General features: G+C 37.0%; 1 protein-coding gene across 4 annotated transcripts in view; it reads left to right on the top strand.

The window, feature by feature from the left end:
- LOC150083662 (uncharacterized) overlaps positions 1–12,791 on the top strand; it is a 396,332-nt gene that overhangs the window by 218,334 nt on the left and 165,207 nt on the right. For all 4 annotated transcript variants that reach the window (XM_090378102.1, XM_090378101.1, XM_090378103.1 and 1 more), the window contains one exon: positions 10,981–11,072. In XM_090378102.1, the coding sequence (XP_090234228.1) occupies positions 10,981–11,072 (92 nt within the window). The remainder of the gene's footprint in view (positions 1–10,980; positions 11,073–12,791) is intronic.

Here is a 12,791-nt window from a genome sequence, read left to right as displayed (position 1 = left end):
CTTCAGTTGCTACCTCTCAGCCCATCTACTCAACTTTTCCAGATCCTGTTGCAGTAGTGTACTATCATTACTGCCATTAACAACCCTGCCAATCTTCGTATTGTCTACAAACTTAGACATTAACCCTGATACAGCTTCATCAATATCATTGATAAATACCGAAAACAAAAATGGTCCCAACACCGAACCCTTGGAGACTCCACTAATATCATTAGTTACGAAGAGCAGTGGCCATTGATAACCACTCTCTGTCTTCTCTCACTCAACCATCCTTTTATCCATTGTAGCAACTTGCCCTTATTGCCATACTGCTCCAATTTGTACATTAGTCTTCGATGTGCCACAGCATCAAAAGCTTTCCTAAAATCCAAGTACATGATATCAAAATTATTATTTGCATCCAGTTCCTTTGTGACCATATCATACACTGGTGTGCAAAATTTAAGGACCAGTCAGGTTTTCACCTGTAGCTTCTCATAGGAGCGGCCTGGATATGGGAAAAGCATACCAAAGGAACCTTGTGAGTTACAGAAATGAAGGTACAGAGGGACTTTATTCAAAAATGACAACATAGCACTGGCAGCCATGATACAGATGCATCATTGCCAAAGATGGAACAAAGAGAAGAGGTGGTCCTCAGTAGGAGATGTGGCCACCCCTAATGTCGATGCAGGCTTTGCACTGCTTGTCCACACTTAGAACAATGTTGTTGATAAGCTCTTGCGGTAACATCGTCTATTCCTCTGTCAGTGCCAACTTCAGCTGGTGAACATTTTCCAGTGGGCTGCTAGGCATCTCCCTAGAGTGTCCCATATGTGTTCGATGGGATTCAGATGGTAGAACGGGCAGGCAAATTCATACGAACAATGTCCTCACTTTCCAAAAGCATATCAACAGCTGCAGTGCGATGGGGTGTGGCATTATCATCCGTAAACACTAACTCGGGGCTAATGGCACCTTGGAACAGACGCACATGGGGAAGGATTACCTCAGTACAGTAGCATGCACCAGTTACAGTACCACCTTCCATTATCTGGAGTTGTGTATGTCCATCCAAGATAATGCCTCCTCAGATGAAAACACCTCAACCGCCATATTGATCCCTTTCAGTGATGTTTGCGGGATGATGCTGTGTGCCAACCTCTCACCAGATTAGCCGATGTCCAGAATCTCTGCTGAGACTGAATCTACTCTACTCAGTAAAGAGTACCTTACCCCATTGCGCTGCTGTCCAGTCCTTGTGTTCGATGCACCACTGTAAATGGTGTCTGCAATGGGCAGGTGTTAAAGAGACACAGCGCACTGGCCGTCAGGCAAACAGTCACCTTTGTGGAGTCTTCTGGCCACAGTAATCCGTGATGTCCTGCATCCTGTGCAGCTGGTTTGCAATGGATCCCGCTGTTTGGTGTTGGTCCCTCTTGGCCTGTAGGAGTATAAAGCTGTCATCATTGGGCATTATTTTTTGTGGACGACCACCACTGTTCCTTCAAACAGCTGTACCTGTCATTCTGAAGACCGACCATGCATGCGAGACAATGCTATGGGCGGTACCGAACTCTGCAGTAACACTTCGACACTTCCTCGCACTTCGGCTTTCCTTGAGCTTCCCAATTATTCTAGATGTTGTTACAGTAGTATACTATCATTACAGTCATTAACAACCTTGCCAATGTTCGTACTGTCTGCAAATTTAGACATCAACCCTGATATACCTTCATCAGTACCATTGATAAATACAGAAAACAACACTGGGGGACTCTACTAATAACATTAGTCCACGAAGAGCAGTGTCCATTGATTACCATTCTCTGTCTTCTCCCACTCAACCATCCCTTTATTGATAGCAGCAAATTGTCCTTAATGCCATACTGCTCCATTTTGTACAGTAGTCTTCCATTTGCAACAGTATCAAAAGCATTTCCTAAAATGCAAGTACATGATATCAAAATTATTTTTTCATCCAGTTCCTTTGTGTCCATATTATAGTATCCAATAAAATTTGTCAGACAAGGCTTCCCGATAACAAACTCATGCTGTGGCTGAACTATAACTGCAGGCTTGTCCAGATGATCCTGCATTGCTTCCTTAACCAGTGGCTCCATTATTTTCCGTGGAACAGAAGTTAGACTAACAGGTCTGTAATTACCCATCCACCCTTTGATCCCCGTTTGTGAATTGGGGACACATTTGTGCATCTCCAGTCCATGGGGATCTCCTCTGAGTCCAAGGAAGCTTTCATAATTATGGCCAAGGGTTTGCTTACTTCCTTTGCTGCCTCCTTTAATATAACTGGATAGATCCCATCCATCCCATGTACCTTCCTTATGTTTAATTTCAGAAATTTCTCCACCACCTTAATCTCAGTTGTTACAAAATCACTTAGCTCCCTGTTAGAGTTTGATAAACTTCTGGCTTCTTTGAATAACTCCTGATGTGTGAATGTAGATGCAAAATACTCATTTAACCCCAGGGGCTCACAGCTGGTGAGTATGGGCCTGGTGATATCCATACTCAGGTCCTGAGCTGGATATCATCATTCTACTATTTCTGATTCTTGTTCGTTCTCTCTCTCTCTCTCTCTCTCTCTCTCTCTCTCTCTCTCTCTCTCTCTCTCTCTCTCTCTCTATCTCTCTCTCAGGATAATTCAGATCCCCCCCCCATTCCTTTGGCTGGTGCAGCATAAACCTCAGGCTTCCATGCACCACATGGCCAATAATAATAAATAATAATAGTTTATCAGCTACCTGAGCATGATCATCAATAGTCAAAGCATCGACGTTAAGTGGACCAATCTGATTCATCTCTTTCTTTCTAGAATTTTCGTTACTAAAGAACTCTTTGCATCCTTTGCCAAAGATTTATTGGAATCTGCCTTCCTGTGCATAACCTTCTTTGTAACTTGAATACAGACTAGCTTATATCTGCCATAGGCTTCTTTGTCATTTATGTGCATCCCATGCATTTTTCTTCCCTGCCACAAGCCTCATTAATTCATCTGACATCCAATTAGGCCTAAACCTTGAACAGTATTTTTTAGTTGGTATGAAAAGCCTAGTACCCTCCAAGATAAAGTCCATGAAAGCTTCCCATTTAGAATTCACCATTGGTAACATCATCAGTTGAATCCACTGTATGGGATTTAAAATCTCTCTGAGACCACCGTGGTCACCTTTATGAAAGCAAAAACCCTTCCCTTTATCCCTGATGGTAGTTACATCTTTAAGTAAATCCCTCATCAGTACACTGATCACTGCCGCCTAGTGGTTCCTTTTTCTGCAGATTCTTAACACATGAAGAATCACTGCTTATAATTAGATCAAAAGTATTATTCCCTCTGGTTGCCCCTCGAATATGTTGCTGTAGAAAACAGTAACATGTTCGAGAGGCAACAAAAAAGTAACATGTTCGAGAGTAACAGTAAATCCACAAAAGTATTGCTAGTGTGCGAGTCACCAAACCACAAGTTCCAGTCAATATCTGGGAAGTTAAAATCCCCCATTAAAAGACATTCTGATTTACTGGCTTACTATTTCTCTGCACAATTTTTCATTATTCTCATCAGATTCATTAGGCCTGTAACACACACCTACTCATTTTTCCTTTCCCAGTGCTTATGTCACACCAAACAGACTCAACATTGCATTGTCCACCCGTATCAGTTGGATGCACTTCCTTAGATTTTATGTGTTTCTTATTCTTAACTAACAGCATAACCCCTCCTCCCTTCCTGTCCTGTCTATCCTTTCTGTACACATTGTACTCCCCAAATTCCAGTTCTGCACTGCTTATGTCTGTGTGACACCATGTCTCTGATATCTCAACAATATCTGCCTTTGATGTCTTGACTAGCACTTCAAGCTCATCGAATTTATTTACTATACTCCTGGCATTGGTGTACATGCAAGTTTACATAACTATTCCTACCGTTAGTTACCATAATGCAACCCATGTATTTACTTGTTCCATGATGAATCACAGTAGCCCTTGAAATCCTCAGTACCTTGCTTTCCAGGCTGCTGGTCATTCCAATAGAAGCAGTGCAAGAATCACTTTGTCTTCTGCCTGTGGCTACTGTTCTATTAGTCTGTGAATCCCCTAAGCGAGCAGTTTACCGACCCACCTAACACTGCCTCAATAGCATCAGCAAATATTCTTGCACCATTTCTATTTAAATGTATCCCATCCCTGTAGAAACAATCTCTCCTGTTAACAAGCACAGACCACGTGAGAAAAATTCTACCCCACAAGCCTTGCACAATCTTTCCAAGGCCGAATTGACTGACAAGGTTCTCATCATATACTCCTTCCTATCATGTCTCGGCAGAATTTCAGACACTTTCAAATATAATCCTGACTTGTGACCTTTTTTTTCAACATTGACTTGTACTTGTTAAGAAAGTCTGCAGATTTCCTACCCTTAATGTCATTAGTGCCAATGTGTACAACATCACCATTTGTTTCCTTAAAAGATAATTGCTCTACAATGTCATCAGCTTTTGCCCCTGGCAGACATAACTGGGTCTTATTCCACCTATCCCTTTTGCACAATATATTTCCCGTCTCCCTGACAATAACATCACCGACAATACTAGCTCCTGTAGGGCTATTACATTCTGCCTTGAAGGTTGCCACTGTTGCCTGATGATCACATACAAGCTCTGGCATTGTTGTGGAAAGCTGAGAGCTTGATGGGTCCCCCAATTTAAGTCCTTCGAGAGCATCTACCCTGTTATTCAAGCTCTTGTAAAGGTCCATAACACTGAGTTGCCGCCTAACTTCTTCACACTGCTTACATCGGGCAGATACAAAGGCACCCCCATGGCAACATGATGTCCTGTCCCACAAAGTCTGCAAACATTTCACAAGTTGCGCACATTTCTTTAGGCTTGGTTGCATTGCAGAATCGCCCTCTTCAGTTCTCTTCCGAGCCACAGCACTCCCACTACTTCGTGCATGTTGCTTTGCTGCTCTATTCTGGGCCATGATTTCTGGTTAAATAAGATTTAATTAATTTTTAATGAAAATCAATAAGGTTAATAAATTTAACTGATTAATTTACTATACTATACTGTACTAAGCTAATGCAGATATACATATTCCACTATATAGTTATATGTTATACCTTAGCTATCATATTTGAGATATACATTATCAAGTTACACTATACCGTAATGATCACAATGCTAAATTAGTTATATCCTTGCTAAATACAAAAGATATGTCCAAAAAGTGATTAAAACCTTCAAAATACTTATTTATTACAATTAAAACCCTACTATTCTTCTACACTACTGAGTTATGCAACAATATTCCAACCAAGACGGCCTCCGTAGCCGAGTGGTCAGGAGCAGGAGTGCAGTAGCACACGCTCTTCGAGTAGACCGGGATTCAAGCCCCTGACTGCTGAATACGGTCGATCTGCCAACCCGCACTGGACCAGCGTGGCAGATTATGGTCCATTTCCCTCAGCATGAATTGTTGAGGAGGCTTCCATCCTGCAGTGGGTTGATAATGGCTGCACTTTACCTCTACCTTTATTCCAACCAAAACACCAATACAATAGCAGTAAGAGTAGCAAGTTGTAAATTACAAAGTCACTAATTAAATTTTTAAAAAAGTGTGGAAAGCAGGGATGAAGTGATAAATTAAAATGAAAGTCTATTAAAAAATCCACACTCCTTTTGTGTGAATCCATCCCGAATTAGGGGCGTGAACTAACCTAACCTTTTTTTATCTAAAATGAAAGTCTATTAAAAAATATATACACATTTCTTCTTTTGCTTGAATCTGTTCCAAATTAGTAGCATAAACTAACCTAACCTTTTTTTCACTAAACAAAAATTAGTCAATTAAAAACATGACCCCTTCCCTGTAAGTGTTTCACTCTCTCTAATTGCAACTTTTTCTCAGTTCAAGTGACTTTCTGTTCTTCACACAGCCTTTCCCTGTTACACCTCATGTAACATGATGAGGGGAGGAACAATCACTGCTTCACTCAGGACCAATCGCATCCTTCACTTTGATTGTTTGTCCACCATGCCCATGGCCACACTACACTAAAGTTAGCCAAGATTTTGAAGAACATGTCATACTGAGGTTAGCTATTCAGCCACATCTGGGTGATGTTTTGAATGCAGTTGAAGATTTTCAGGTGGAGTTGATTCAGTTCTCAGAAGACAACATTCTGAAGTATCTATTTTACATCAAGAAGTGCTCCCATTGAAATATGGAAGAATATTTTCAAATGTTCACGTTTGTGAACATGCTGGTCATTGCTTTTAGTACTGTATTATTGGAAACCAACATTTCCACATATGGCTGTTATGAAGATGGGCCTGCGATCACAGGTGACACTCACCTGGATGATCAATTTAAGCTGAAGGTAGCAGTGCCAGAACAAAACAACTAAGTTCTTAGCTGAGAACAGTCACAAAAAAACTCATTAAATTGATTGTTTTTGCTGCTTCATTTTTTTCAAATTTTCATAGATTTAAATAAATGCAACGTTTTTATTGAAAAGTAAATAAAAAAACTACCCTTCTTGTTTAATTTTTATCTTAATTGGTAAATATAAAGAAATGAAGCCATTGATAGAAACAAATTTGTTTTCCTTTGAATTCTCTTCATGCATTATTAAGATATACAATGCTGCCTAAAAGTTAAGAATCACATTTCATTTTTCTTAATTTTCAAAGTTTTTATTAAAATAAGACCAGCTAGTTTACCAATTTTTATTAAAATATTTTTTATTATGTACAAAAATCAAACAATTGTGGGAGAACATTGTAAATGGTTCTGGAATATTCTAGAAAGTAGGCATATCATTTCAATATTATATAAGATTGTGGTTGATTCTTGAGTTTATGCAGTAAGATAAATTGAGGAGTAAGAGCTCTAACTTATAAAATTGAACATCCTGCCATTCACAAAGTGTGTTTGGTGTAAATTTTTTGTTTCATGATAAACATGACAAGAAATAAGAAACTGAGTGTTGAGAAAAGAAGGGCTATTATAACTCTGTATAAAGAAAGCTATTCCACGAGAAGTACTGGCAAAAAACTATGCCTTTCACTTAAAGGAGTGCAAACTACCATTTGATGATTCAAGGATACTGGTAGTTTATAGAACAAGCCATGATGAGAACAACTGCACATAACAACAGAAGCATAATATAAGACCATAACACTGATTTCTAAATGCAAATGACAACATACTGCACCTGAAATCAGAGCAGGGTTCAGTAGGAATAGAGAAACTATCATGTCTACATCCACTGTTAAACTTAATCTTAAATAAGCAGGACTTCATGGTCATGTAGCAGTCTGAAAAACCCTATTAAAACTGGAAAATCAAAAGAAACGGTTGGCTTGGGCTAATAGCCATCAACATTGTGTTGATGGCTATGAGTGGAAAAAGATACTGTGGATGGATGAATCCATATTTGAAATTTTTTGGATTTAAGCATACAGTTTGTGAGATGATCAATTGAATAAAAAAAATAAATAAATAAATGGTGCCACATTGTTTAGTCTTACAATCAAGCATAGTAGTGGTTCATTCATGATCTGCAGGGTTTTTTTTTTAATGAGTGGATGACATCAGAATTGACGGAATTTTAAGAAAAGAAGGCAATAAAAACATTTTTGAACATAATGCAATATCCTCTGGACTTAACTATGGAAGATGTATTACAACATAACAACGACCTGAAGCACAGCTCAAAGCCATGTAGGTAATTAAAGCAACTAAAACAGGAGGGGATATTGCAAATTATGAAATGGCCACTGCAGTCGCCTGTCTTAAACTCAATAGAGCTTTCATGGGATCATCCAGACTATAAAGTCGACGAAGTCTGCCCCTCATCACAAAATTTATGGGGAACTTTGTAGATCGCTCTAAATAACACTATAATAAACTTAGATACTATAATAAACTTAATTGTCAGAATGTTGCTCTCCTCTGTGCTAAGCTATGTAATGAAGTGATAAAAAAATCTGGTGGATGATGAAAAATCAGTATAGATGTTAATATATTACATTTCAATTTATTTTACTGTAAATTGTTAATTCAATTTTTAATTAAAAAAATCTTAATGCTTTGTTTTTTTTTTTTATATTAAACCCCTTCACTCACTCACTTCCAGTGTCTAACCAGCACACTGTCTAACCAAAGCATTAAGATTTTTAATTAAAAAAATCTTAATGCTTTGTTTTTTTTTTATATTAAACCCCTTCACTCACTCACTTCCAGTGTCTAACCAGCACGTTTTTGACACCACAGCATTTTGACATCTTGGGTCATCTGCTGTGGAACTCCATGTCTGAGTGCATGGCACATCATCATTTGGGGTATTGTTCTTGCATTCCCCATATTGTATTACGATGTCAACTGTCATGTAGTGACCTGCTGTTCAACCTAAACAATGAACCCTGAACCTTTTTTTTTCCTTATCTTGTGTAATTATTTACAGTTCTGTTGGGCGAGAGTGGTTTGACCTCTTCAGCACCATTTTTTATACATATTAATGGCCATGAGCAACGGACAAGACATGCAGTTTCCAACATGGAAGCACTTGATGTCCAAGCTCCCACAATCATGCACTCTTGTTGAAATTCCATGATATCTTTACTGTATCCCACAACTACTACTTTATCACTTCGATTTGCATGACAAGATGCCAACTACCACTGCTCTAGCATCAGAAGCTGTTTGACTTTATACTGCAAGCTATGCTGTGTAGTAGCAGTATAAAATTATGGATGGGGTGGTCACAATTCCTTTACCACTGAGTATATAATTTGCTGCTCAATGTAGACTCCTTGGATTAGCATTTGGCCGTCCAATTTAAAAAAAGGTTTCCTGCCCCGTCTGTGCTCTAAATTTTTCTTGTCTCTTCCAAATCTTTTATGGCTTTTTTTTTTTTTTTTTTTTTCCCCAGCTAATTTTTAAGCTGAGTTGTTATAACCTTTAGTGCTAATTAATTCTGATTCTTGATCATGTCACTTTTACTGTTTCAAAAAAAATTATCTTAATTTTTTTTGACAGTGTGCTGCCATCACTTATCTGTGTGTTCAACTAATTGTAGACAATTTATAATAGACATTGAAGATATTCATGAAAATTAAGAAATGCATAAATAGAGTTAGAGGATGAACATCAAAGTAACAACAGACAGCAAGTGGTGTTTTTTTTTTTTTTTTTTAATTTTTGATTTGATTTTTTGGTCATCCTTTTGTTCTAGCGTTGGATAGTGAACTCAGAATACAAACACATATTTTAAGCATTTATGTAGAAAGATTTAATTTTTACAAAACTCAATGAAAAAACTCATTCTACAGAGCTTGCTACTATTAAAACTATACTATGAGGATATGAGGAGACCCTCCAGTGTTTAGGAAAACTTAACACTGAAACTGTTAAAAGTTGGTTGATGGATAAAGTTCTATCTGTAAAGAAGATAAAAAAAAGAAAAAAAAAAAAGTGCTGTTTGGAGTGTTTGACTTGTTGGAAATAGAACAATATTTAATCGTTAAACAGGGGATCTCTTCCATATTACGAACTCCTCTCAGAGCCATATAGATCTAAATTAGATCCCCCCCCCCAAAGTGTATGTTTACCAAACTCTGTAATTCACATTTTCTATTCTTTCTTCTTATAGACAGAGCCCTACCTTGTTTAGGCAAGAGGTGAACAGATTGTTTATAGTGGCGACTCACTCAATGGGCTGAAACAATTTTGGGTTGAATACTAAGACATTACATGAAGTTAAAGAAACAGTGAAAAATAATTATGTATATTAGTTATCATCATTATACATAAACCTTTGAATTGAAGTCTATATTAGTACAGGAATACCTCACATAGTGCGGTTAATTTGTGCCAAAAAAACACCGCGCTATGTGATACCGCATTATTAGTATGTATTTTAATGTAATGCGTTCCAACAATTTGATTATATGGGTAGAGTTGAAAAATATATAGGTGTTTGTTTACTATAAATTGATGCACACAAAGTTCTTGCAAAAAAAGAAACTAAAATGATAAAAATGAAAAATACTAGTAAGTATGGTAGAAATGATTTCTATTGCAGTATATGTATATACCAAAAGAATATAAGTGAAGTATGTACTGTATTTTTATTTTGAAAATTAACTGATCAGCTTAGTTTTCAGTTTTTTCTTCTTCTTTTTATCTGCATACATCTCTTTATAATATCGAATATCATTTTGCAACGCCTGCCTTACTTTCATACCTTGTTCGATGTTTGGATCTAGAAGAACACTCAGTGCCATTACATTTCTTCTTTCCACTCATATTTGTGTATAAAGGTGTAATGTTTTTAAAAAATAATCTTTAATAAAAATGCACAGGAAAAATATTTGTACAGCTTATGCACAATCAATGACCTCACCGCTCGAAATCTAGAGTGTTTACTAATGTATGAATGCTAGCAGAGTCTGTATATAATGGGAGTTTTGACAACAGTCAGAATGGCCTTGAATCCATAATGCATTGGCCTACGCGCTGGCATTATAATACATACATACATATCAAATGTATTGGTGCGTAACGCAGTTAATTTTTTTTTCAATTTGTAAACCGCTGTTTGAAACTGCGCTATGTGAGGTTTTCCTGTATACAAAAATATGCATTCGGCTCCATATCAGTAAGTGTCCTACTGTCCTTTTCACTGAGCCCCTTATGAATCATGGGGATGCTTCTGGATAGTTAAAGATACATGAAAGATATATAGTAGAATTTAAGATCCCAGCACATTGACACAGTTGCATGTATGCTTGAATTCTTTAGGAACTTCTCTCCTTCCACAATGCTTGCCGTGTCCTTGCCTTCAACTTTTTATACTAAAAGTGGATACTAGACTTAGTTTGGGAATCACTACTATATCTTGAACAGAAGTTTTCATCTTTTAATTTGGTGTGTTTTCTTACATTCATGTCATCCCATTTCTTTTCTTTTTAGGCAGTCTCATTTTCCATATGACAAATTTCAACATACAAAGAAAAGTAGAAAGTTGCTATTTGATGGTTGTGATTCAGGATCATATGGTTCAGGTAAGTTTTTAAAAACTTATAACATGAATTCAAAGATATTTAGTTACTTAATTCTAAGGGTTTTTTTTGTTTTGTTTGTTTTAAATTTTTTAAAGAAATTTGGATTTTGTCTATAATGCTTGACTGCAAAATCAGAATAGCAAAAATAATATTTAAAAGCATTTACATACATAATTTTTTGCTTCGTGTGGCATACACACTGTCCAGAAGCTCAGAAAGAAAAGGTTAAATTCTGAGAATTGCACAAATCTTTAACTTTGCTCCTCTCATTTGGTGGGTGGGGATTAATTGTTGCACTTTATTAGCTTAGTAAAGTAGATGCTGAAAGTTATTGGCACATGTTCAAAATTTGCATGTCTGCTTGCAGGGACTTGTGAAAAGGTGGCTTATGGATATGTGAAATCCAGTTTTCAAATAGAATAGAAGTATCAATCTATGGCAATGCTTCACAAATTTACAATAATTGTATACCCTTTTGAGAGTTTACCAGTGTACGAAGATAATTTGGGGGTAGTATTAATAATACTATTTTAGCTAGACTAGAGCAAATACGGTACAATATATGGTATTCATTTATTAATATATTATAAAAGTATATACTATATATAGAAATGATAATTCAAAAAAAAAAAAAAAAAAAAAAACGAATTAATAATAAAAATCAAACATTTGAAAGGACAGCATAGATGTATAAGGTAGATTTGTACCACTGTGAAATTGCACATTAGCTAGTGAGTAAAGCACATTTTCAATGCTTACTTGTTTTGGTATTGAAATTTTCAGTACAAAGCAAATACAAGGAATGGAATCCCCCCCCCTCCCCTGTTTTGATACCAACCATTGCAGAGGGGGGGGGGGTTAGGCACAAGATACCTATCCTTGAGATACTTAGAGTTTAATGAAATCAAAAGAAATTGTTAATTAATACACGGCATTTCAAGATTCACTAGTAACTGTCAGTGTAATTGTTGCATATCTATATAAAGGCAAGTGTATTGCTCATACTGCAGGAACATGTCATCCATTTCTCTCTGTCTGCATTCTCAATGTAAAGAAACATCTGAATGTGTTATCATATAAATTATAATGTAAATGTGTATTTATACAGTAAATTAGTCTCGTATACACTGAGGGGCACTTATTAGAATCACATTGGGAAACTGAACATTGATTCAATTAACCAGTTGATTCAGTTATCCACGTGCATGCATGTGTCAACATAATGTTCAAAGAAAACTTTATTTTTATTATAGTAAATTAATTAGAAAATACTTAATACCAAGTATATATATTAACTAAAATAATAAAAATAAAATATGGACAAATATGTACAGTATCTTGTACATAGTACATACAAAGGGTACTAGGAAAGTTTTGCAATACAGCTTTGTTTATTTAATTTTTTCAAAGTAATTTCCTCTACATTCAATACACCTCTCCATCCTCCGAAACCAATCTTTAAACCAGTTCTGCCAAGTTTCACTAGGGAGTAAAGCACACTCGTTGTCCCAAGCCCGTAGAAGGTCCTCATCACTGGAAAACCGCCTCCCTTTTAGCTTCATGTTCACATGTGGGAACAGTGCAAAGTCGCAGGGAGCAAGGTCTGGACTGCAGGGAGGGTGCTCGAGAAGTTTCAGTCCTGTCGTGGTCAAATATTCGGTGCAGGCTTTGGCGCGGTTAGCTGGAGCATTATCGTGATGGAGGTACCAGGTGTCCATT

Source organism: Mastigoproctus giganteus, chromosome 7 (genome assembly GCF_048544385.1).
Source record: "Mastigoproctus giganteus isolate SK-2022 chromosome 7, ASM4854438v1, whole genome shotgun sequence".
NCBI classification, from domain to species: domain Eukaryota; kingdom Metazoa; phylum Arthropoda; class Arachnida; order Uropygi; family Thelyphonidae; genus Mastigoproctus; species Mastigoproctus giganteus.
The sequence above is the reverse complement of the archived record's forward strand: the minus strand, read 5'-3'. Positions and strand labels throughout refer to the sequence as shown.